General features: G+C 48.1%; 1 protein-coding gene across 1 annotated transcript in view; it reads right to left on the reverse strand.

The window, feature by feature from the left end:
• Window positions 1-2066: 2066 nt before the first annotated feature.
• The window catches only part of LOC128138556 (scavenger receptor cysteine-rich type 1 protein M130-like), a gene marked incomplete at its 5' end in the record, with an annotated part of 45721 nt that continues 20508 nt past the window's right edge, over window positions 2067-27279 (reverse strand). Inside the window, 3 exons of the mRNA XM_052779758.1 lie at window positions 2067-2218; window positions 2462-2765; window positions 16908-16923. Of these exons, the coding sequence (XP_052635718.1) occupies window positions 2067-2218; window positions 2462-2765; window positions 16908-16923 (472 nt within the window). The remainder of the gene's footprint in view (window positions 2219-2461; window positions 2766-16907; window positions 16924-27279) is intronic.

A 27279-nucleotide genomic window follows, 5' to 3' on the forward strand; every position in this document is an offset into this window, starting at 1 on the left:
CCGCCATCTGCCAGCCTCACCTCCACAGCACCTTCAAACACTGACACAGGACCAGTTAGAACAGCGCCAAGCCCCAGCAGTGTGCGTCTGGGGGACCCCCCGCCTGGGTGGCATCAGAGGTGCCAGGGTGGGAGCCCACTCGCCTCCAAGTCTGTCCCCAGGGCAGTGCAGGGGTCCCTTCTATCCTCACGGGTGCTGCAAGGCTGGGGGCTGCAGTTCTGGCCCTGCTGGGTCATTTGTGGCCCCACAGCCTTTGGCACCTCCTTCTACCCCAACAGCCAGCTGCCACCTGCCCCTGGCCCATGCCCACCTAGGGCACCTGCTCCTCCCCTGCCAGCACCCTGAGAAGAGACCTGCCCCACCAAGGCTCCCCCAAGCACACACTGCTGCTTCTCCACAAAGCCCCCAGCTCCCTTGGACCACAACCTGCCCTGCCCTCCACCCAGCTTATCCTCTGCCTTCGGGCCTTTCTGTGTCCCCTGTGGAACAACACGATGATCCCACTGAGCCCTCCCAACCCATGACCCCTCCTTGTCCTTGGGCAGTAGCCCAGCCCTGCCCTGTATAGGATCCCCCAGGAAGGTCACCTCTCTGCCAGCCTGTGGGAACAGACAGCCCACTTCTCTTGTCTCAACAGGCACAACCTGTCCCCGCTCAGGCTGGAGCTCACCCCAGCGTTCAGCACCCCTCCCTGAGTCCTTACGTGTGCAGGTGACAACAGCGCTGTTCGCGTGGGTGCAGGGCTGGTCCCTGGAGGACCCTCTGCGGCAGGAGAAGAGGTGGGATTCATTCCCCACACACTGCAGCTCTCCATCCCAGATGGGACTGACCCCTTCTCCAAAGTGAGCTGGCCCAGTGACAGGCAGGGCCACGCCGCACTGCAACTCCCTGCAGACCACATCAGCAGATTTGGGACCAAAGTGTGAATCACAGACACTTTTCCACTGGTCCCCATCATGGATCTCCACATGTCCTGAGCAGCGGCTCTTCCCTTCCACCAGCCGGACAAATTCTGGAAAAAAAACAAAACAACTGGGAGTTCCCAGAGCCCTCTGGCAGTTAAATTCCCATGTCCCACATCACCGCCAAGCAAGCTGTGACCAAACTGCCCATTGCACATTCCAGAGGAAGTTGTTGGGGGAGTGTTGGTGACACAGGCACATCCAGACCCCCACGCACCCCATCTCTACACCATCACAGCACTCGAGGGTATGTGTCTGTCACAGCACCAGGCACCACTCAGACAAACTGCTGCTGCACAGGGTGCCCTGCACTGCCTGGCATGGTCCCCCGAGCACTGCAGTAGTGTGCATAGTTTGGTTCCAGCACTGGCCCAGATGATAATGACTGCTGCAGCCTGCTCAGTCTCTGCAGAGCTTGGGACCAGGCAGGACCATCACCCTGATGCAGCCAGAAATGCACCTTGCTCCCAGGGGTGTTCCTGGCGTGTTGGAGGTTCATTTTAGGCAGAAGATGTCACAGAGCACAGAAATGGTGCAGCTGCCATCATGCCTGGTGCCTGCCCAGATCCCTCTGATGTCTGCTCGGGGGGAGGGTGTCCTCAGTCAGGGACACAGTGCTCTGCCTGGAGGTGTCCACAACCCAGATGGATGGCCGGACAGAGGGGCAGGAGACTCCCACTGGGTCCATGCAAGCTCTCAGAGACCAGCAGGCACAGATGAGGATCAGTAACTGCTGCCAAAGCCCCCGTGTCATGGGGCAGTGTGGGGAACCATGGGCAGGCAGGAGGCCTTGGGCAGTGGGTCAGCGCTGCCTGTGTGGGGCTGTGTTCCCACAGGAATATTCACAGCCCCAGGGATGTCTCAGTACCAGCCTGTGCATGCAGTGGTGCAGGAGGAAGCAGCCAGAGTCAAGCAGCTGCCTAGCTCCTAACCCTCAAAAATGCTGGTCCACACAGCCGAGCCCTGGGCACAGGCAGCAAAGGGCTTTGTGGCCACCCTGCTCCATTCCCCAGGGCCCAGCACTCATCCTCTCTGAAAAGCCCATTTGATTCAGTTGAGGTAATCACTCCTGTGAAGGGGAATGACCCAGGAGGATCAGCCATCTCATGCCATTCCTCCAAAGCGTGGCGTGCCGAGCAAGTGCCCCCGGGTGTTTCCAGCACAGGCACCCTCAGCATTGTTGGCTGCAAACTGGCAGAATGGGTGGAGATTGATGAAGCCCAATGGACACCCCAGGGAAGGGATGGAGGACTCATCTGCAGCCCAAGGCACTGACTGAGGGTGACTGAGACACTCTGGCAAGGTCAGATCACCCTGGGGTAGGATCCCTCTGGGCCTTCCCCAAGGACTGGGGACATCAGCAATGACAGTCCCAGCCTGGCAGTTAGACCAGCATCACTGGGCCCTACTCCAGTGTCCACTTGTTGCTCCCTGAGGGCACAGCCATGGTCCCTTCGCCCATCCCAGACCCAAAGGTGAAGAATGGGCTGTCCACTTACCTGAACACATCACTCCAGCATCGTAAGTGTGATCACAGTCATTTTCACCCCATCGTCTATGTTTGCAGTCAGACAGGGCAGACTCAGTGCCATTACAGCCAACATCATCCATCCAAATGGGGCCAGATCCTGGCCCAAAGTGTCCATACTGAGGAGCTCCAACAGCAGACCCACAGCCCAGCTGCTTACAAACCACTGCCGCATCGTTCATGCTCCAGTAGTCACCACACACCGTCCCCCACTGGCTATTGTGTTTCACCTCCACTCTTCCAGCACAGCGCCTGCTGCCATTCACCAGCCTCACCTCCGCAGCCCCTTCAAACACCAACATGGGATGGGTCAGGAGAGGGCCAAACCCCAGCACTGCAGGTCTGGGGGAACCCCCTACCTGGGCCGATTCAAAGGTACTGGGGCAGGAGCCCTCTCCCCTCCAGGCTGTCCCCAGTGCAGTGCAGGGGTCCCTTCTATCCCCACAGGCTGTGCAAGGCTGTGGGTGCCCAGTTCCAGCCCAGCTGGGTCACTCCCCATCCCACTGCACAAGGCAGCTCCTCCCACACCGACAGCCACCTGCCCCCCTATCCACACCCACCCACACACTGCCCAACACTGCACTGAGAACCCGCTACTCCCTAGCCCAGCACCCCCTCAACAGCTCTATGTACGCAGGCCTGCAGCTTCCAGCACCAGCCTGCACCTGCCCCAGCACCATCCAAACCCACCCCCACCCCCACCCCCAGGGCTTTCTGGGTTCCCAGGGAGCACTGAGATGATTCTGAGGATCCCCCAACCCATGTCCCCTCCTCGCCCCTGGGGTCAGCCCAGTCCCTACACTGGGCCAAGCTCCCCAGGAAGGATGTCTCTCTACTGTAGATGCCCCAGTCCCCTTCTCTCTGAGGGATCCAAACTGCTCTCGTGGAGTCAGGGGGCCCCTGGACCAAGGGGGCAGTGAACAGCACAGAATCCCTCCGAGGTACCCTAGAGCTCGGCAGTGCCCTGGGCATCTCTGGGTGCTGCCATCACCAGCTAGGCCACCACCAGCTGCAGAGGTACAGTGCTGGGGAAAAGGGGATCCCAAAGGGGTACCACAGGACAGGGTGTCTATGAATCCAGCCAGGCACAGGCTGCCCTGAACACTGGAGCCCTGGAAAAGGAGATATTCTCGCCCACCCAGATGGGCACAGGGTCCATGGACCTGAGCACCTTCTGCCCCTCATCTCAGGAGCACCTGCAAAGAAACCCCATTCCCAGACAAATCCCAATGACCACACTGGTACCTGCAGGCCCTGGGCTGTGGGAGAAAGGAGTCGGCACTTACCCCTGCACAGCTGTACCCAGAGGAGTAGCCACAGCACCTGAGGGGACAGGAGTCCCTCGGTGCCCATCCTGAGCCTCCTGCCCTGCCAGCACATCCCTGCTGCGCCACACTCCCTGCCATGGCTGCTGGGGACTCATGGGGACAGTGACGATGGGAGGGCAATATATCTCCGCAGATGCCAGCCCAGCTACAGGAGGAGCCAATCGAAGCAGCAGCACCTTTTTAGACATTATCGGGAGCCATCTCCCCTCCGACACAGCCCAGCCCTCCAATGAACTTCTCCAGCGCCATTCATGACCATATATGAGAGATGGCTCCGCTACAGGTGTCACGTCACTGTGGTGGAGGGCTGTCACAAGACAGGGCCAGTTGTGGGGGGGGAACAGGTTTTTCACCCCCTGCCACTAGGCAGGAGGGCACCTAAGAGATGGAGGAGAATGGATACAGGTCCCTGCTCAGGGAGGCAGGCGATTCCCCTCCCGGTCTCCCTCACCTTCCCAGTTGCCCCTACTCAACAGGTATGGGGCTCTGGAACTTGAGGACCAGGTCAATGAAGATCAGGGTGTAGATGAAGAGTGGTGCCTAGGTTCAGTCGGGCAGCCCCACGCATTCTCACATCCTCTGAAAAAAGAAAAAGGAGGGTAATTGCTGTAGGCGACTCCCTTCTGAGGGGGACAGAGGACCCATTATGCAGACTTGACCCATCCCACCGGGAAGTCTGCTGCCTCCCTGGGACCCGGGTAAAAGACATTACCAGGGAACTCCCTGGTCTGGTTCGGACCTCTGATTATTACCCATTGCTGGTTGTGCAGGTTGGCAGTGATGAGATTGCAGAGAGAAATCCAAAGGCAATCAAAAGGGACTTGAGGGCACTGGGGCGATTAGTGGAAGGATCGGGAGCACAGGTAGTGTTTTCCTCAATCCCTTCGGGGGCAGGGAAATACACTGAAAGGAACAGAAAAACACACCCGATTAATACGTGGCTCAGAGGCTGGTGCCATGGGTGGAATTTTGGGTTTTTTGATCATGGGGAGGTTTACACAGCAGCAGGCTTGCTAGCGACAGATGGTTTCCAGCTATCTCAACGGGTAAAAGAATCCTCGCTCATGAGATGGCAGGACTCATAGAGAGGGCTTTAAACTAGGTTTGAAGGGGGTAAGGGATAAAACTAGGTGCACCAGAGATGAGCCTGGGGGCAGCATGCCGATGTTAGGGGTGGATTCGAGAGGCCAGCTCAAATGCATCTATGCCAACGCACGCAGCATGGGCGATAAACAGGAGGAGCTGGAAGCCATGGTGCAGCAGGATAGATATGACTTAGTCGCCATCACGGAAACATGGTGGGATGACTCCCATGACTGGAGTGCTGCAAGGGCTGACTACAAGCTCTTCAGAAGGGTTAGGCAAGGTAGAAGAGGTGGTGGGGTGGCTCTCTATGTTAGGGAATGTTTGGACTGTACAGAGCTACACGATTGTGATGACAAGGTGGAGTGCTTATGGGTGAGGATGAGAGGGAAAGCCAATAAGGCAGATGTTGTGCTGGGAGTCTGTTATAGACCACCCGACCAGGTTGAAGAGATGCATGAATCGTTCTACAAGCGGCTGGCAGTAATCTCAGAATCGTGTGCCCTTGCCCTCGTGGGGGACTTTAACTTTCCAGACATCTGCTGGAAATACAACACAGCAGTGAGTAAACAATCTAGGAGGTTCCTGGAGTGTGTGGAAGATAACTTCCTGACACAGCTGGTAGGTGAGCCAACCAGGGGAGGATCCTTGCTAGATCTATTGTTTACGAACAGGGAAGGAGTAGTGGGAGGTGTGATGGTCAGAGGCCATCTTGGGCTTAGCTACCATGAAATGATAGAATTCTCAATTCTTGGTGAGGCAAGGAAGGTGGTCAGCAAAACCACTGCTATGGACTTCCGGAAGGCAAACTTTGGCCTCTTCAAGGCATTGGTTGAGAGAGTCCCTTGGGAGACGGTCCTGAAGGGCAAAGGGGTCCAGGAGGGATGGACATTCTTTAAGAGGGAAATCTTAATGGCTCAGGACCAGACTATTCCCATGTGCCGCAAGTTGAACCGCCGAGGAAAATGACCGGCCTGGCTGAACAGGGAGCTTTTGCTAGGAGTCAAGAAAAAAAGGAGAGTTCATCATTTCTGGAAGAAAGGGCGGACAACTTGGGAAGAGTACAGGGATCTTGTTAGATCATACAGGGGGAAAATTAGAAAGGCAAAAGCTCAGCTAGAACTAAATCTGGCCACTATTGTAAGGGACAACTAAAATGGTTTTACAAGTATGTTAACAGTAAAAAGAATCCCAGGGAGAAGATCTATCCTTTAATGGATACAGAAGGGAACGTAGCCACCAGAGATGAGGAAAAGGCCGAGGTAGTTAATGCCTTCTTTGCCTCAGTCTTTAATAGGGAGACCAGTTATCCTCAGGGTACTCTGCCTCCTGAGCTGGAAGGTGAGGATGAAGAGCAGAATATACCCCCCTTAATCCAGGAGGAAATAGTTAGTGACCTACTACGCCCTCTGGATGCTCACAAATCTATGGGACCTGATGGGATCCATCCAAGAGTACTGAGGGAACTGGCAGAGGTGCTAGCCAAGCTTCTCTCCATCATCTATCGGTGATCCTGGTCAACGGGGTTGGTCCCAGAGGACTGGAGGCTTGCCAATGTGACTCCCATTTACAAGAAGGGTCAGAGGGAGGATCCGGGGAACTACAGGCCTGCAGTCTGACCTCGGTACCGGGGAAGATTATGGAACGGTTTGTCTTGAGAGCACTCACATGGCAAGTCCGGGACAAGCAGGGGATCGGGCCCAGTCAGCATGGGTTTGCGAAAGGAAGGTCCTGCTTGGCCAACCTGATCTCCTTCTATGAGCAGGTGACCCGCCTAGTGGATGAGGGAAAGGCTGTGGATGTTATCTACCTTGACTTCAGCAAGGCCTTTGACACTGTCTCTCATGGCATACTCCTTGAGAAGCTGGCGTCTCATGGCCTGGATAAGTGCACTATTCACTCGGTGAAAAACTGGCTGGATGGCCGAGCCCAGGGGGTAGTGGTGAATGGGGTGAAATCCAGTTGGCGGCGGGTCACACGTGGTGTTCCCCAGGGCTCGGTGTTGGGCCCCGTTCTCTTTAATATCTTTATCAATGATTTGGATGAGGGGATTGAGTGCACCCTCAGCAAGTTTGCAGATGACACCAAGTTGGGAGGCAGGGTCGATCTGCTTGAGGGTAGGGAGGCTCTACAGAGCGATCTGGACAGGCTGGATCGATGGGCTGAGGCCAATCGTATGAAGTTCAACAAGGCCAAGTACCAGGTCCTGCACTTCGGTCACAGCAACCCCATGCAGCGCTACAGGCTTGGGGAAGAGTGGCTGGAAAGCTGCCCGGCAGAGAAAGACCTGGGCGTGCTGGTTGACAGCCGGCTGAATATGAGCCAGCAGTGTGCCCAGGGGGCCAAGAAGGCCAACAGCATCCTGGCCTGTATCAGAAATAGTGTGTCCAGCAGGAGCAGGGAGGTGATTGTTCCCCTGTATTCGGCACTGGTGAGGCCGCACCTCGCGTCCTGTGTTCAGTTTTGGGCCCCTCACTACAAGAAAGACATTGAGTTGCTGGAGTGTGTCCAGAGAAGGGCAACCAAGTTGGTGAGGGGCCTGGAGCATAAGTCTTATGAGGAGCAGCTGAGGGAGCTGGGGCTGTTTAGTCTAGAGAAGAGGAGGCTGAGGGGAGACCTTATAGCTCTCTCTCATATTTCACGGGCGCGAGATGGGATGGGCGGAGCTGAGGGGTGGCACGGAGGGCAGCAGGAAGGTCCGGCGAAATGGTTGTAAACCCCTAGTCTTGAACTCGCTGGTGGTTGGGTCGGAACTATGATCTTGGAAGGAACGATCTCTGGTGGAAGGCACTGGCACTGGGGGCACCCCGAGCTGTGCTGCATGGGCAGTCCACTGACCACATCCAGGAATGGAATTGCTGGAGGGGAAAGCTAGAGACCAAAGGGAAGCGCCAGCAACCCCGCCCCCTCAGGATGAGAAACTTCACCCTTTCGCAGCACTGCAAGAGGAACTGGAAGGGCTAAAAAACTAGGAGCTGCGGTTTAGGGTTCAGGCCGCCCAGTCCGCATGGTGAATACCTGCCAATGGTCTGCTGATAAAAAGCCTTACATACACATTCCTGTGGGCCCAAAACAGATAAGTTTGGAATTCTTAATCGATACAGGAGCCCAAATTAGTGTTTTAAGTGAGCAACAAGCTAGTGAGCTGGGAATTAGGCCATCAAGAAAGGCTATAAACATTGGAGGAGTAACAGGGATGACAGAAAAATGCCCCATAGCTCGAACCCAACTTTGGCTACCAGGGAAAAAAGAATGACAGCTGTGGAGGTGGCTTTAAGCCTCTGTGAGGGAAATATACTGGGATTTGATGTGCTGGCAGGCAGACAATGGTATCTACCCAATGGTAGGGTGTGGAGCTTTGGGGGCAGGGAGGCAGAGGCTATTCATGTGAGAACATTGAAGGTTGCTCCTGCACTACCGCAATCTTAGGTAACCCGTGTCCCTCAATACCCACTTCCAGCCGCAGCCAAACGGGGCATTTTGGAAGTAATTAATGATCTAGAGAAAAGAGAGATCATCAGTTGCACACATTCTCCTTATAATTCTCCTGTTTGGCCAGTCCATAAACCAGATAGAAGGTGGTGACTAACAATTGATTATAAAAGATTGAACAGTAATACCCCACCATTAACTTCTGCTGTCCCAAGTATTACCTTAGTGATTGCCACCCTCTCTATGACTTGCTCCAAAAAAACAGAAAATGGGATTGGACTTTGCAACATACAGAAGCCCTTAACACTCTGAAAGATGAGCTTAAGGCTTATCAGAGACTAGGTCCATTGCACCCACGAGATCCATTAAGGGTGGAATGGGGATTTGCTGAACATGCCTCGTACTGTGGCATGTTTCAAAAGGGGCCACAGGGACCAGCCAGGCCTTTATTATTCTCTTCCACTGCATTTCAAGAGATGGAGCGGCGATATTCAGGTTGGGAAAAGGGGGTCCTCTCCCTCACTAGAGCAGTTAAAGAGGCTGAAAAGCTGCATAGTTCACAGGATGTTATAGTACAGGGTCCTTTCCCTCTCTTAAATTCAATCCTCAATGGGTCACCTCCTCCGGAGGGAGTACCCCAAAAGGCCACCGTTAGAAAATGGTATGCATACCTAGAAAGAATAAGCCAATTGCTCCCAGTAAAGGAGGGTCTGACTAAGGTTTTCAAACCACAGCAACCTATGAAGCCTGATCCAACCTTGCTGGGTCAACGATAAAAACCTTCTCCGACTGAGGAGGCACCCGAATTCATGGCAGGCTCAGATGTGCAGGAAGTGTGGTTCATGGATGCAACTGCCTGTCGAGTGGGATCAAAATGGCAATATAAAGCAGTGGCGTTGGAGATTGGTATGGGGAAGACAGTCGAAGAAGAGGGTGAAGGTAGTGCACAAGTAGGAGAACTACAGGCTTTATTACTGGCCATAGAGAATGGTGCTACCATCGTCTATACTGACTCTTACGCAACCTCTAAGGGTGCTACAGAGTGGATATGTCAGTGGGAATCTAGTAAGTGGGAAGTAGGTCATGCGAAAGTGCGGAGGACAGAGGACTGGCAACGTCTCCTGGCAATAGGGAGATCCTGACCTTTAAAGGTGGGATGGGTGAAGGGACATGCTTGGGATGGAACCCCAGCTGCGAAATGGAATCAGCAGGTGGACCACCTGGCCCAAATCAGGATGGTCACCAGTGAGAAGGAAGATTGGGATAGACTAGCAGAATGGTTGCATATCAGATGAGTCTGCTCAGGGAAAGCAGATCTCTATTATGAATGCCGACCTCGGGGTTGGCCAGTGTCTATGAAAACCTGTGAAGAAATTCTTACAGCTTGCCTGCAATGCCGCATAAGGCTTAAAGCTACTCACCCAAACCAAGTTCTGGCCCAGCATATCAGACAAGGCAAGGCTCTTTGGAGCACGTGGCAGGTTGATTACATCGGTCTTCTGAGATCATCTCATGGGAGTGGAAAGACTCACCACATCAGTGCCCGGTGGATAATCCCGGACTTCTAACTCTGTGACCTGGTTTTAAGACCGAGGCCTGGTTTGTGCTTTTTTACAGGACCATGAAGGAACGAGTCATTCCAGTCCTTTTGCTGACAGTGATGATGGTGACAGGCGTGGATGGTGAAGATCTGGATGATAAGGTCGTGGCAAAATGATGGACATGAATATATCGCGAGTCCTTGACCTTGCACGAGAGCAATGTAACAATTACAGTTGGAGGTTCAGATTGGATGGGGGAGGAGGTTATACTCATGTTGTTTATAGTTGGTCACCAAGTGCAGTAAATACTAGTTCAGTATGAAACACCAAATGTGACTATATCCTCCAACTAACCCATGGGATCACGGGGTGGAGTTGGAATGGTACTACACTATGCCCTGAAATTCCATAGGGGCAACTGTGTATGGTACTCGAGGAACATCAATAGAGCACCCTAGAACTGAGTTTACAGCTATCAACCTTAGCCAATGCTACATCTAACAATTCGGGGACTCTCAAACAATCGGTTATAACATATTGGTAAAATGACCATCAAAAACTGGGCTGTATTGGATTAGATGCCAAAGAAAGAGAAGGGTATATGTAAAGTTTTGAACATGTCAATGGACAACTGCTGTGTTCACTCCAAATGTGTCAATGTGGCTTCAAGACTAAATCAACGAGAGAATACGGCAAGAGACTCGGAGGCAATTGCTTCTGCACCAGGGACCAACCGGTTGGGAAAAGTTTTGATATGTTCGTATCTTCTTCTTTCACGGGATGGGCGACCAGCCTTCTCTAATCTTTAATAATGCTTGTAGTTATGATTACTGTAATCTATATTGCAATAAGTTCTATCACACGCTTGGTAGTGAAGCCTGCACTAACAGTTAAGTATACTCCTTTACACTGTCCATACACTGAATATTTCTGTGTTTGTGTATTGGCTTTGTGTGGCAAGGTTTTGGTATCAGAGGGGGGTTACAGGGGTGGCTTTTGTAAGAAGCTGCTGGAAGCTTCCCCTGTGTTCGAGAGAGAGCCCATACCAGCCGGCTCTAAGACTCACCCGACACCAGCCAAGGCCGAGGCAATCAGCGATAGTGGTAACGCCTCTGTGATAACATTTTTAAGAAGGAAAAAAAAAAGTTGGGACAGACGGAAAACGGCAGCCGGAGAGAGGAGTGAGAACATGTAAGAGAAACAACCCTGCGGACACCAAGGTCAGTGAAGAAGGAGGGGGAGGAGATGCTCCAGGCGCCGGAGCAGAGATTCCCCTGCAGCCTGTGGTGAAGACCATGCTGAGGCAGGTTGTCCCCCTACAGTCCATGGAGGTCCACGGTGGAGCAGATATCCACCTGCAGCCTGTGGAGGACCCTACACCGGAGCAGGTGGGTTCCCGAAGGAGGCTGTGACCCCACGGGAACCCCGCGCTGAGCAGGCTCCTGGCAGGACCTGTGGATCTGTGGAGAGAGGAGCCCAGGCTGGAGCAGGTTTTCTGGCAGGACTTGTGACCCCATGGGGGACCCACACTGGAGCAGTGTGCTCCTGAAGGCCTGCACGCTGTGGAAAGGACCCATGCTGGAGCAGTTTGTGAAGAACTGTGGCCCATGGGAACGACCCACATTGGAGAGGTTTGTGGAGGACTGTCTCCCGTGGGAGGGACCCCATGCTGGAGCAGGGGAAGAGTGTGACGAGTCCTGCCCCTGAGGATGATGAAGCGGCAGAAAATAACGTGTGATGAACTGATCGTAAACCCCATTCCCCGTCCCTCTGTGCCGCTGGGGGGTTTGGTAGAGAATCCGGGAGTGAAGCTGCAGCCCAGGAAGAAGGGAGGGGTGGAGGGAAGGTGTTTTAAGATTTGGTTTTATTTCTCATTACCCTACTCCGGTTGATTTGTAATAAATCAAGTTAATTTTCCCCAAACTGACTCTGTTTTGCCTGTGACGGTAATTGGTGAGTGATCTCTCCTGCCCTTATCTTGACCCACAAACTCTTTGTTATATTTTCTCTCCCCTGTCCAGCTGAGAAGGAGGGGGAGTGATAGAATGGCTTTGGTGGGCCCCTGGTGTCCAGCCAGGGTCAACCCACCACAGTATTGCACTTTGTTTATATTCATTCACCTCAGCTCACCTGCGAGAGATGTTCGGTTACGTACCTATTGTTTTGTAGGTATGAGGCCTGACAGGCAAGGTTCTGAGCATGTAGGATCTTTTTAAAGAAGGGAGAACTTCAGGGAGGAGTTCTCAGATTACTTAAGTATGGGCTGACTCTAATCTTTAACTGCTACATACAACTAAACTGTTTTGCTTACTCCCTTCTTGAGAGCACATACTAGCATCCAGATAACTGGCATCTGTGCGTATATGATAGATTGTGAATCTGTCTTTTTAGGAGTGGGTATGTGTCAATGTGGTTTCTTGGAATTGTATTTAGGAAAGTGGAAAATGCAGCAAGTGTTAACGTTGATTTAACGTATGTTATACAGTCGTTCAAAGGTAAGCCTATATTTTGCTCTAGTCTTGTAGGGTTCCATTTTTTTATTCTAGTGCAAGTTGCTTCACAAAGTGAATTGTGCTTCCTTCTGGTATTAGCTATTAGATATTTCTATAGAGGGCGACACATAGAAGATTAGCCTGAAAAACATACTGTTTTGACACTTTGGTACAGTAAGTCCATCTTGAAACAAAAGTGTGTACTAAAGTCCTATACCATATACCACATGTGAAAGAACAGCTCTGCAGATGATAGTAAACTCTCACAAAGGAACTGCGATTCATGAGGTGGACAGTCAGATGTGAAGCCAGGAGATGTCCATTTACAGGGTGTAGCTACACTTGTCAAAAACCGTTGTCAGTTGCTGAACTTTGAAAGTGGGAATTAACTGTATCAGGCTCTAAAATAAGTTGTTAATGCCTGTTGAGAGGATTTTTTCCAAAATAACAGTTTGTGTATGATATCATCCCAGAACTTTGAAAGGCAGTGAGTAGTCACGTTGTAATGACATGTAGTCTCGCATGTAAATCTTCATGTTCATCTTCCATTATTACTCTTGATAGATGTAGAAATAAAGTAATATTGCAAGTGTTGTTAGATAATGCTAGAATAAAGGGATTTGGGGGTGAGCAGTCATTTGAAAGTATAGGTCTTTTTGCCACAATCTGTTTGCTTCTTCCCAAGCTGCCTGCTCTTGTGCCTTTCAGAAGTGCATGTGTGCTGTCAGGCTCGTGCCTAGCTATCATAATGACGAACTAAGGAAATCAGGTTACTCTTCTGAAGTGACAAGTGTGTTTGGACAAAAAGTTCTAACGGTGGGCTCCTTTAAACTCTTCATCAGTGCAAACAAACATTTATCCATGGTGCCAGCGTGAGCTGTGCGTTGTGTTGCTCAGACAACATGAGTAAATGCAGTAAGAGCTGACCTTCTTTTTAGCTCATGCTTTGGGATATGAGAAAAGCCCAGAAAAAAGGCATCAAAACTCTTGTCTGAGTTTCAAGCCAGGTGGGGTGACTTCCTCAGACTTGCACTCTTCTCTGAACTGATGCTTGTCTTATACGTTCCATCCAGTGGCACTGTGTTTCAATGTTGTGGCAAATGTAAATTATGTCAAGAAGGTTTATGTACTGCTAAGAGGCTAGAACTAATGTTAAATCCTGTATTTCTATGCACAAACTTTATTAGCATAGCCGTGTGCTCTTAGTTTAGTGAAGCACAGCCGACAGTATGTTTCAGATACGGGGTTTGAATCCAGAGAGATTGAACAGAAAAGGTGTTTTTTGAGAGGTGTGATATCCCTTGGCAAATGTGGGAGTGACCAGTAGTTACATGCAAGAAAGCTTTTATCATGTGCCTTGACTTTGAGAGAATATCTTTAGAGGGCAAAGTTGATGGGCTCAAGAGTATAAGGCTCATAGTTGGGAAGGCTTTTGTTAAGTGAACTTTATCTCACTTTCCATAAAAACATTATCGAATTTACTTTGAAGCAACTGTTCATACCAGTGTGAATGTTCATATGTGTGCTTTTATTTCACTTCTAGGTCTCCTGTAGAAAGACTTATAAGCCTTTTCGGTTTTGTTGCATGTCCTTACTTTGATTCCCACTCTGTATGTTAGTAAGCTGACTTTCCAGTTATGCTCACGATAGGCTTGTTAAACTTACCTAAATGTGACTTAATTCTGTAATAACTTCTGTGCTAGTATAGCATTTTTTAGTTGCATAAAAGGTTGTTTGCAGTCAGTTAAGAAAAACTGGTTTAAATTGTGGTGCTTCTGATAAGTCAGATGTCCCTAAAATCTAGACTGTCTTGGACAGATAGAGTTTTAACACCCAAATTAGTGAAAAAAATCCCACAATCACCACTGCAAATACATAAAAAAAAAATCAGTCTAAATCTTGATTAAGGTGTCTGGTCTCTCATCAGCTAAGCACAGTTAGGTTGATTCAGAAATTCCTCTAGATCTGTTTTCAACCAGAGAACTAAGGGTTAAGGAGTATTATCTCCTTCAGGTTAAAATCAGCTCAGATGTGAGCTGCATGATTAGCAAACCACAGCTGTAACTGAGCACATAAATGTATATTTGAACTTAAATAGCTGTTACATATCTGGTCTGTACTGGATGTGAAATGGGCATCTTGGGTCACGTTCATCTTGGGACAACTTCTTATTCTTTGTTTGGGCTGGACAGACTTAGAGGCTTGCTGTTTCTAAAGAAACCACGTGTGACTTTGACAAATACCTAATGCAAACATTCCCACTAAGCTACAACACTAAATTTCCTGTTAGTTTCCAGCCAGGCTAACAACCTCAACATGCTAAAGGATGGTATGAAGATTGAGGAAGCTCATGTGAAGAGAAAGCATCTCCACTATTTTTTGCCTGCAGAAACCTTACAGAGAAGAAAGAAGGTATAATAAAAATTTGGCTCTTCTGGCAATATTTTTTTTTTGCTTTAAGAATTACTTCATTATTTTGTTGTTGTTGTTGTTTCAGCAATGCATGCTAGGTGCTAGTCAAAATACTAGTGGGCTTCAGTGCAAAAGGACTTCTTCAGATGGAAACTGTTTGGACAGTTCCAGAGACACAGACTCCAGAACACCAGATAATGCCTCTTCTTTAAATAAGATTTCTAAATTGGACACTTCTACAGCAGAGAGAGAAAGGTTAGAACCATAACCTTAAAACTGTGAAGAAGCTGCTTTTTAACTGACTCGCAATGTGAATGAGGTCTAGGATTTCGTGTTGAATCTATGTTGGTCATAAGCATGTGGAGGGCTCTAATGGCTTCAGGAGCAAAGCTGTCATCTCCTTTGGGCACATGGGGGGAGACAGGTTAAAGAAATCCTTGAAAAAAATAATTTAATGTATGTGAACACCTATAGGAAGAAAGAAGAACATGATACCAGAGAAATTATTTGGTCTTGAATGTAGATCCCCTTACGTTAGTGTGTAACTTGAAGCCGGAGTGTTTTATATGTAGGTAGCTGTTCTTTCTAACAAAAAGTATGGTTCATGCCAAGCTGTATTATGTTCTAATGAAGTGCTGATCTTGATCACAGAAACACTAGAGCTGCTGCTGATTTGGTGCAGCAGTACGAGAACTTGGGCAGTAAAAGTGTCTGTCACTTCCTGGGAATTCTGTTTGTTCATAAGCTACTTCAGCACAGGAGGAAAACGTAATCTTGAGAGTAATAGCCCAAGACTACCAAATGAGTAATGCCTTCTGTATTCAGACCGTTTGGTACTGTAGCAGTAGCATTAAAAAAAAAAAAAAATTGGATGCCCATATGGGTAGAGCAGATAGATACATTCATGAAAAGCAGTACAGAGCGCTGGATATACTACGCTGGAAAATAGTGCAAGTACATAGAGACTGACTAAAGAAAATGCTTAAGTTTAAATTTGCGGTCTGAAGTTCAGCAAAATGAAGATCTCATGTTAGATTGCCTGTGAGCTTGTTGTTCAGTAGAGTGTGACAATGAGATAAGAAGATAGATGTTTGTCTTGCATGGACTTTCTGGAAAGGAAAAGTATAGTATTTTACAAACTAGCATTTTATAACTCTAGCATCTGACTTTTACAGAAATACTGTGTATCAGAAATGTGATGGTGCTACCTCGTGTAGCTGTGCCATCAGTGTCTAAGGGACTCTCCATTCCTGTTACTGATTCAAGTATGTATTGAAGTAGTGAATGGAATGCAGTCTTTAATTTAATGGCTGAACTCTAGAAGCTCGGTGTCTCCTACAGAAATGGAGGCTACAGTTGCAGTAGGAACATTGGGAGCTCCAGTTGGTTGCACCATTCCAGGACATAACACAGTTTCTCCACTTGGATCACATTATTGTCCAAGGACAGCATGAATTAAGTGGGACTCCAATTACAGATCCTAAGAATGCTGCACTTAAATGACCTTATTCACTGACCACTGAAGGACTTCGTTCACCTACATCAGAAGAATGCCCCCAAAAACTAGTAGACAGAGAAAAGGTAAGGAAGGGGGGCTAGGCCAGGGAGGGTTTGAAGTAGAATTAATTATTGATGTACAACAAATGACATAACTGAGAAGAAATGCATATACACATCCCCAGTGGATTCAAGAATCTAAATTTAAGCAAAATGATAGTTTTCCTAGGATGTAGGTGTGAGAAATTGTCTCGAATATACTGTATAGCTATTAAACATTTTTTTTTTTTTCCAAGATCTGGCTCTAGTGACTGTTTCTGGTCTGGTGGCAGGGTCTCTAAATACTACTGTATTTGTATATTACTGCATTGACCAATTGCTGAATGAACTGACTTATTTGGAAGCGGTTCTTAATTCAGAAAAAAAAAAAGATATCTCAAAATGAATAGGATATGAATCTTATAAATGTAAAAGTATGAGCTAATCTTGTTCTGCCAGATGATTTTTGAGTGCCTATTGATAGGTTTGCTGCTTTAGAAATCAGCAGCCTACTCAATACTTTGTCCACTGCTGACACGACAGTGTGGAGTTGCTTGTTAAATCTTGTTTTTGTGGAAGCTTTCGATTAATGCTTGATTTGTTTTATTGCTGTACATAACTCTCCTTAAACAGCTGTTTGTGTGGCTTGACCTCTGATTTGAGGCAGAGGCAAAGAACAACTAGAAAAAACTCAATTTTGATACCTGTAAAGAATCAACTTGCAGAACTGTTACCTACTATTGAATATTTCAAGTACAGATTGCAAGGTTTGGGGAGTAAGACTTTTTGCGAGGCTTGAGATTGCCATGTGGTAATGGTAGTCTTGTCTAAATGTTGTTTTAAGAATGGCCACTAATACACTTAATGTGTTGACTGGAAGCTGCACTCGAATATGAGGGTAATTTTAGTATAGCAATTTTTCTGGGCCTGTGTATTCTGTTCTTCTAGTTAACTGGCCAAGATTCAGCAAAGATGGTGGCAATCCAGACGATGTCAGCAGCAGATCTACAGACAATGTAATTTTGAAGGGGTTTTACTCAGTGGACTAACTGGAAAGCTGAATGGACTGTTCCAGTGCCCAGACTACCTCACACAAATACTCTACGTGTTTGTGGATGTAAACAAAAATACGCTTTTTAGTTTAACTTATTTCAGTCTTCATTTCCCAAATATATTTTTGTAAGAGTTATCCTTATTAGTCTTTTTATAAGTCTTAACTATCACTAGCTGAAACAGCTTTTGAAAAAGCCACAAAACCCAACCTGTCCTGTGACTTGGATTCAGAATGTGTGTAAACAGGTTAACTAGTCACTGCAAGCATGCTGTAGTTCGAACTGTATATGAACGTGCTTGTATCCATTTGTGCTTTCCTAGTGCATGTGCATATATTGTTCTTATCTTAAATTATTTTCCCGTTTGGCACATACACTCCTGTGCACCTATCACAATGGTACTCAGCTTCCTCAGCCAGTAGCTTTCCACTGCCTAACACAGCCATGCACTACACAAGTATTGCCTCCCATGGAGGCCCATTAACAGTTTAAATATTGAAGAAAATGCAGCAGAGGATGCTACCAAGGTATGGAGAAGATAGACATGTCCCTTGCCATTGTATCTGATTTTTGTCTTAAGACTGCTGTAGCATGAGACTTGACAGGATTTTTTTGTTGTCACTGGGTAGTAAAGCTAAACTCAGAACACATGGCTGAAGATGTACTTAAAGGTTGCAATAGCCAAGGCTGTTGTGACACTGCTACCCACCTGCAAGGTACAGTCTTGAAAGCAGTCGGCATGCAGAGAGTGGTTTCAGATAAAGCCTGAAAGCTGTCTACATGATGACATGAAAACTTATAGTAGTCTGAAGGTGCGGTTCTGTGAACTGGTAACACTGCTTACCCAGTTAAGTGCATTAGGGTTTTTTTGAAGGCTGGGGAGAAATCCTGGTCACATGAAGCAAATGTTATGCTGTCTCTCTATTGTAATTTCTTTATAATTTGGTGTTTTTGTAAATGAAGTTCTATGTTTTTCCAGAGTATTTTTGTATGTACTGTAAAATACTGTCTTCCAAAGAGAAATTTAAAATCTTCAGTCTCTTTTTTTTTTTTTTTTTTTAATGCATATGGGATCTGCTCAAAAACCCTGAACAACTAAAACAAATGTAAGGTTGGGGGGGGAGGCAGTGCCACAAAAAATATGTTTTACAAAATGATAATGTCATGGTAGAGTAAATTTGAGGAGACTAGGAACACTGCTTTCCTGCTTCTAATATTTCCAGGTTTTGAATTAACACCCTCTGAATAGTGCAGCTTGCAAACTGCATTGACAGCAGAAGTCCCAGTTTGCTGTGCAGACAAGAGATACCCCTGAATTCTTTTAAAATTAGTTGCTTGGCTTAAACAGCAATTCTGAGCTCTGATCATGTTAAGCATCCACCTAAAACCCCAGTGACAAGACCCAAGAGGCATGTAGCTATCTTGTGAGGTCCTCATTCTCTAGCATTCCCCCTACTGCTAGTATTCCAAACATGTGGAGAAAGCATGACTATGACCATATACTTACTTTTTTCCTCATTACCTCTGTTTTCCAGCTTGCTTCAAGTGCAATTTATCTCTTAGAAAATTTCCCTTAGTGGGTTTGAGAGGTCGTCTTCTTCCTTCTCCCCTCCAAACATCCAAAACTTCAGAGTGCAAGGCTTAGGTTTACTCACAGGTTAAAATTAAGAAACAGAATCCATGTAACTTAAGTGGCTTTTAGCAGAGCCACACCTTGAGTTTGTAAAAGGGTTACCTTGGTTTTGTGACCTGTGTTAAAACCATGGTATTTAAATACTGTCAAGTCTGTGTACTAGTTACAGTAGGTATACAACTTCAGCACCTGTGTAAATAAAAATCCATCAGGAATTTGAAGGAATTAAAGCTGAAGTAGGTGATAAGATAAACAGCAAAGCAAATGTGAAAAGTAAGTGTTTTGTTATAGTCTACAACGCTGTGATATCACCATGCTTTTAAACAAATTCTTCCACTTGAGTATCCCAAGGCTGTTAAAGGCTGTCTTGCCCTTAACCTCTAGGTCAGCATATGCATTTATGCAACTAGTCTCAAACTAACCTAGCTAAGTGATGTCAAAATATATGCCTTTACATGGATTTTTTTTTTTTTTTACTTTTTCTTTGCAGAACTATTTTCTGATTGCTCTTACTTTTTTTGTTGTTGTTTTTCCTCTCATTCTTAGGGTGTTAAGAAGAAGTTTAGGAAGAAGTTAGGTTCCTAGTTTCCCGGACTTGATCCAGCAGAGGTGAAATTCCACGCTTTACCTTAATATACCCTGACTCAACGCTTGGCCCAGTGCGGAGTGACATCACTGTTCTGGAGTTTCCCTGGCTATTGCAGAAGTTCGATACTGCCCCAGGACTATGCAGCTTAGATTACAGCTGTTTTAAATAAAGTTCCAACTGCAACAATTCAACTGAAATGTTTTCCTTTGTTTATGGAGCAAGTGCTCTGTCAAAGTGATTGAAAGAAAAGTTACTCATGCATAAACGCTCGGTGAGGGAGGCTCTTTGATACCAGACTTCTTGCAAACTTTGCTGTTTTCTATCTGATTTCTTAGCTGGTTGCTGTGTGTGCGGCTTGGAGGTCCAGGTGGAATGGGTGAGGGATGCACAATCAATCTCCTTAAAGAGGAGCAGCTCGGTGTTGAAATTGTGTATGGTTAGTAACTTTGAGCAAGACATTCCATTGCAGGAATTAACGTCTCCTGTGGTTTTACTTGTTAGGTCTAAGCAAAGAAGTGGTTCATGTGAAGTCATCTCCACTTCTGCTGTTGCAATGGATGTCCCTGTAGAAAGTACAGAGAGAAAATAATAGAATACTTTTCGCCTTAATGAGTCAAAAGCCAAGGGCAGAAAAAAGAGTATCTGAAACTGTTCATGACTTTACCTTCAGGAGGGAGGAGGTGTATTAATACTGCCTTTACGTAACACTAAGCCTCCACTGGAGTGCCGAAAGCTCTATATTAGAGGCCAAAGCTTCATTTCTGGGCTCCATAGAAGAACCAATAGGTTGCCTTCTTGTTTAGGGTCCAAAGCATCATGTGTAGCTTCTAGCCCCTCCTTTTTAGTGCCCAAAGCCTCATGGTTAGGGCAGAAATACTCCTTTTTAGGGTCCAAACCTGTCTTTTATTACCCATAGGCTTTTTTAGGGCCCACAGTTTCATTTTTTGGATCTAAACCCTTATTTTAAGGTGCAGAAAGCCTCTTTCTAGAGAGCAGCCTCCTTTTAATGGTCCAAAGGCTCAGGTTTAGTTTCCAAAGGCTCAGGTTTAGAGGCCAAAGATGCATTTTTAGTGTCCAAAACCTCATTTATAGGTTCCAAGACCCTCTTTTAAGTTCCAAAGACTCGCTAGCTGACATAGTATCAGCAAGGCTCTCTCTAATGGTCTCTGTACCACTCACGGTCTCGGTATGGGTGTGACTGTCTGTAACAGTGTCGTGGTCTTTTTACTGCTATCAGTGTCTGTAACAGTATCTGTATGGGTACCTCCATGCCTAATTGTACCTGTACCTGCATCTGTACTGGTATCTGTGTGTGTGTGTCTTCAATTGCATTTGGACCAGTACCCGTATGTTTAATGGCACCTCTATCCGTAATGGTATTAGGAGCTGTAGCTGTAGTTGTAGGTGTAATGGATTGTGCGCTTGTGTGTGTAACCATACTTGTATCTGTAATGTGGAAAGTTACGGTATCTGACTGTATCTATAATTGTACGTATTTTACAGCTGTATCTGCAATTGAAAGCGTGTGCGTCTTTAGCGATAATGGTGCCTGTGTGCTGGTTTTAGCTGGGACAGAGTTAATTTTATTCATGGGAACCTGTATGGTGCTATGTTTTGGATGTGTTCTTACAACAGTGCTGATCGCACAGGGATGTTTTACATATTGCTGAGCAGTTCCTACTTAGTTAGCATCGAGGGCTTTTCTGCTTCTCATAGTGCCCTGCCAGTGAGCAGGCACGGGGTGCACAAGAAGTTGGGAGGGGACACAGCTGGGACCGCTGACCCCAGCTGACCAAAGGGATATTCCAGACCATATGATGTTGTGCTCAGAAATCAAACTGGGGAGATGGTGGGGGTGGGTGGGGATAATTGCAGGGGGCTGCTGTTTCTCAGGTACTGGCTGAGCATCCATCAGTGGTGAGCAATTGGGATTTTTTGCATCACGTACTTTTCTTGGTTTGGGTTGGGTTTTTTTGGTGAGTGTGTGGGTGTTCCCCCCTACTCTTTTTATTAAATTGTCTTTATCTCAACTCAAACTCTTTTGCACTTTTACCCTTCCAATTCTCTCCCTATTCCATTGCAGGTTGGGAAGTGATCGAGCAGCTGTGTGATGCTTAGCTGCCTACTGGGGTTAAACCCAACATGGAGCTCAAAGGGTTTGACCAGAGTGTACTAGAGGGAACCTATAATTATTACATCTCTTGAAGAGTTGCTGGTCATGGTGTTGACTTCTCTGTCCTCAACATTGCTTTATCTGATCTGTGCCATGCTCCCTTTTTTGCTGTGCTGTGTAGCAGTTGGTGGTGTTTTGCCTGGAAGAATTATGATAAAAGCAGTGGCCTTGATCCTGTTTTGGTATTTGGGCCCTGCATTTATGCCTTGCCTGTATTTTGGGAACCACCTTACGGAGACACTTCACAATTACATTTTTTCCCTTTTCTCTTCCAAGAGCCAATCAGTGGAGGAAAGAGAAGGGCACCTTCCCCTTTTTCTCCTGTGAGGTAAGTATTTTGTCTCTTCCTACAATAACTTTTCAGTGTCGTGAGCATCCTTGGGTGAGCAAAATACTCCTATTGGTACTTCTCAGGAATATTGTTTCTGCTCTTTCAAAGGTTAAGCAGCTCTTTAGAGAGATTGGCACAGGCATATGACCCAAGGCAGTGCAGTATTAGGTGGCAAGGCACATGGAAGAATCTGGGCAGGTACCCGGAATGCTTGTCACCTCTGGTGGTCTGGGACTTCACCCCCGAACAAGTGTGGGATCTTAATGAAGTGCCAGAATGTTTGAAAAGAGCATGCCCTGGCCCTGGCTATGCCAAAGAGACACAAGTTGTTGCACTGTTCGGGGACCTGGCCTGTGCCTACAGAGCACTATTCATGACTATTCAGCACCCTCAAGGAGAAAAGAGGGTCTCTGGATTTGAACACACACACACAGACATTGTGGCTAAACTGGAGACCCAGCCCCCAACTCTATCAGGTGCCCGTAGAGTTGGCACCAGTTGAGTGTGAAGGAAAGGTATCCCTTCAAAGAAGATCATGCAGGTTACCAAGTGGACCACTGCTGAGGGACATATCTGGTATCTGAGGGAATTAGCTGGGAAGACAAACGTCATAGCCTTGAACATACCCACCTCACCGCCTTACTCCTCCTTGCCCCAGTTTGATTGCTAAGCATGACGTCGTAATGTATGCAATATCCCTTTGGTCTGCTGGGGTCAGCTGTCCCGGCTATGTCCCCTTGCAGCTTCTTGCCCACCCCCAGCCTACTTGCTGGTGGGCAAGAGTGAGGAACAGAGAAGCCCTTGATGCTGTGCAAGCACTGTTCAGCAATAGCTGAATCATCAGTGGTTTATCAGGACTGCTTTGGTCATAAAACCAAACCACATTACCTATGGGCTGCCATGAAGAAAACTAACTGCATCCCAGCCAAAACCAGTGCAGTGAAGCATGTGCTGCTCCTACGATGGAGCGAGACAACACAGAGAGTGTTCGGTAACACAGGAGGGGCTGCTGTACCCCACGGGCCTTCAATCCCATCTCTTGAAAACATCCCAACTGCAGCCACCCCAAAACCCCGCCTGACCAGAGAGGGTCCCAGTAGCAGAGCCCTGTTGGTGCAGGGGGCAGACACAATATTTGGAAAAGAACTGGGGAGAAAAGGGATTTCTCAGGACAAGAGGGAAAATCTCTCTCCTCCCTGCCCAGCTGTGCCGTCTCCCTGCTGGTGTCACAATGGACCTTCAAATGACGTGGGCTGATGTCACAGGGGGGTGCAGTGCATCAGAGGGAGGTGTCCCCAGCGCCACGGCAGTGCCGGCACTTCGCAGCGAGGCTTGGGTGCTGCCGGGCACTGCTCAGGGACTCCCCACCGCTGCCCTTCGGAGCTGCTCCGCAGCTGAGAGCGGGGTCAGGAGGCAGCAGGGATGCGCTGGGGGACCCTCCCTGACAGACAGGAGAACGTCAGAGAGGAGTTTGGGGTGAGGAGCCGGGAAGAGTGTCCCTTCTCCTGAGCTGAGGGCAAGCAGCAAGGTGAATGGAGGGCTGCTGCACCATGGCCATCAGCTTGGAGCTGGGCTGCTTGTTGCCCACACTCCTGCAGCTTTCCACCAAGGGTGAGGGTTTGGGGAGCTCCTTCCCCAGGGGTCGCAGTGGGGCTGTCAGCTGTCAAAAGCTGGGCTGTGGGGAGGCTGGACAGGGCTGGGGACTGTCACGAGAGCCCTGCCTGTGGATTCCACTGGGCTCGGGGGACAATGTGGCTGCCAGGACTGCCAGGTCCTGGTACGGGGGCTGCCCTGAGTATCGAGGCTCCTGTGGGCAGGGCTCAGTCCCCTCAAAAGTGGGACCATTCCGAGCCAGCTTTCTCTGGGAGCTCCACAGCCATGGCAGTGTTTTTCTGGGCTCTCTGTGTACGCCAGCATCTGTCATGCCCGGGGCAAGGAGCTTGCCAAGAGTCCGTGAGCTGTCTAGCCTGGAGCCTGGGACCTCTTTCCCTCGCTTTCCAGAGATAGTGGCTGTCTGGGGAGCTGTGTCTGATTACATGCTGGCACAGCTGAAGCTGGACAAGGTGGGCTGGCATCCTGGTCCCCCTCGCCCTGTAGGGCTTCAGTCTTCCTGAGAGCCTGGGCCCTGAGGAGCGATCCTTCCCTGAGCATCACAGCAGCACACTGAGACCACCTCATGTGCCCAGAGCAGCTTCTTGGCAAACCGGGAGAGAAACCAAGTCGAGATCCAGTCTGAGAAGGTATTCAGCACCCCACAGGGCTTCACTCTTCCCTGCAGTCAGTGGAGAGACCAAGCAGAGAGACAGGGGATGATGCTGGGTCTGTGCCAAATATTATCCACAGGAATAAGTCTTAAGGATATTCCACATGTGGAAATGCCTGGGATCTTCTCTAGCCAAGAGATGTCAGCAAATATTTTAAGGAGGTGAAAGAAAAAAATGGAGAACATGGGGGTTTTCTTCAAAAGCTTTCACTTTTCCTATCTCTAAAGTACTCACTCATCAGCCTTTTTGTCTTTTCCCTGGGCAGCGTGTTCTCCTTGCAGGACTCAGGAACCTCAGGATCTTTGCTGTGGTCCAAGAGCAATTCCACGGCAAATGAGTCATATTTGTGGTTCACAGACCCATCTTCCAGCTGGACATTGATGAATGATGGCTGCGGGAGCTTGCGTTCCCCACAGTGATTATCTCTGGGGAGAAGGAAGCAGCTGCCCTCCGCTTTCCCTCTCCAGGTCTTGGGGATCATGGATTGTGTGCTTCCTGTTCCTTGGAAAGGGCTGGGAGAAGTAGACAATTACCACCAAAGGTCAGGGGACAGCTTGAGCTCCTGCAAAACAACTGACTCCCCAAAAGCTGTTTCTGTAAACGACCTTTTCTCTAGAACTTTGTTATGAATCTTTCCTGGAAATTTTACCTGCTGTGGCAGTGACGACATTCCTCCTCTTTGCAGACGATGTCAAGTTTGAGCTGCTGAACTACAAGCAGCTATCATGAGCCACCTCCTTCCCATGGCACATTGTGGAGAACTGTGTGCAAGAGTATCAGCCGAGACTAAGGGGACAGACAGGTTCTTTTAGGAATTCTTGCCAGAATGATTATGGCACTAAATCATAGTTATAATTAAGCTTTCTTTTCTTAATAGGATACTAGGATTAGTAGAGCGCCAAATTTATGAGTAGAATAGCACAGGATTTCTACAAGCAGAATCAATGTAGAACAATTTATAAGTATCATAATACAGAATTTATAATACAACTGAACTTATAATTTCTAATCACGTGGATCCTAATATAACTTACCTTATGTTTCCTAATTACCTGGACCCTCTGCAGATCAGGTCAAATCTGAGTACGTGGTTTGCTGTCTCAGTACAAGAATCCTAATCTGGACTTGAAACCCATATAAAAGAATATGAGTCACTGCCTCAGTCCTCAGCAGAAGCAGACAATGGTGGAGGCATCCCTGGCCACAGGGGTGTCACAGATCTCACTGTCCTGCAGCAGTTCCAGTCCAAGTTGCCCCCTTAGGACTTGTAAATGCTTGATTTACAGACAGTGCTCTGTCTATAAAAAGCCAGGAGGCACCAGGAGGACCCAGGAGGAAAAGGAGAAGGAGGCCAGAGGGGGCAAGAAAAACAGAAAAAGGAGACAACAGGATGAAACGAGAGGCAGGAGGAGGCAACAGGAGGAGGAGGAAGAGGCAATAAGTCAACAGGAGTCAAGAGGAGAAGGAAAAAGAGGAGTCAATAGAAGGACAAAGCAGCACACAGGAGAGAAGGGAAAAGGAACCAACAAGAGGCAACAGGAGGAGAAAGAGAAGGCGGCAAGAGGAGGAGACAAGAGACAATGGAAGGGAAAAGATGGCAACAGAAGGAAGAGGTAATATGAGGAGCATAAGGAGGAGGAGGAAATGGAAGAATGAGGAGACCAGAGGCAACATGAGTAGGATTGAACAAAAAGAGGAGGCAAGAGTAGGCAAAAGGAGAAATAGCTGAGGAGGAGCAGGAGAAAGCTGGTGGAGGAAACAGAAGGAGGAGACAATAAGAGGCAACAGGAAAAGGAGAGCACAGGAGGAAACAAGAGGACAAGGAAAAAGGACATGAAAATGAGGCAAACAGAGGAGGAGGAGGAGGAGAAGGGGACAGGAAGCAACAGGAGGAGAAGGAAGCAAAAGGAGGTACATGCAGGAGGAGTAAAAAGGAGGTAAGAGAAAGCAACAGGAGGATGTTGATGATGAGCAGGTGAAGTAGAAGACAAGAGGAGTCAAGAGGAGACAATATAGGGAAGAGGAGAAGGAGACAAGAGGAGGCAAGAGTACAAATCTGGAGGAGGTGGAGGAGTAGGCATTGGGGCATTAAGAGGCAACAGGATGCACAGAGGAGGATGCAACATGATGCAAGAGTAAGAGGAGAAGTGAAGAGGAGGAGGAGGCAACAGGAAAAAACAAGTGGCAATAGGAGGCAAGAGGAGAAAAGAGCAAGAGGGGGAGGAGGAGGAGGAGGAGGAAGCAAGAGGAGACAAGAGGAGGATGAAGAAGTGGAGGCAAGAGGAGGCAGCAGAAGGCAAGAGTTGAGGAGAGGAGGCCTACGGGAAGGAGCAAAGGAGAGAGGCAACAGGAGGCAAGAGGGTCTTAGGAGGAAGAGGTACCAGGAGGCTGTCATGGTTTAAGCCCAGCCAGTATTAAAGCACCATGCAGCTGCTCACTCCCTCCCCCTTGCCCCCGGTGGGATGAGGAGAAATAAAAAGGCAGGTGCATGGCTCGAGATAAGGACTGGGAGGGACCACTCACCACTTATGGTCACGGGCAAAAGAGGCTCAACTTGAGGAAGAAACAAAATCAATTTAATTGACTACAAATCAAATCAACAGGAAAAGGAGGAGGAGGCAACAGGATGCCACAGGATGCCACAGGAGGCACTAGAAGTAAGACAAACTTGAGGCAAGAGGGGACACAGGAGGACACCAGAGGTAAAGCAGGAGGAGGCAAAAGGAGGCAAGAGGAAGCAAACCAGGAGGTGGCAACGGTATGCCATAAGATGCATGAAGAGGAAACGGGATAAAAGAGGTAATGGAGGAGGAGGAGGTGGAGGAGGATGGAAGAATCAGTGAAGGCAAGAGGAGAAACAGGACACAACATGACGAGGGAGGAGGCAACAGGAGGCAAAAGGAAAAGGTGTCTTCCTCCTTCT

This window comes from Harpia harpyja, unplaced genomic scaffold (assembly GCF_026419915.1).
Source record: "Harpia harpyja isolate bHarHar1 unplaced genomic scaffold, bHarHar1 primary haplotype scaffold_55, whole genome shotgun sequence".
In the NCBI taxonomy this organism is placed as follows: domain Eukaryota; kingdom Metazoa; phylum Chordata; class Aves; order Accipitriformes; family Accipitridae; genus Harpia; species Harpia harpyja.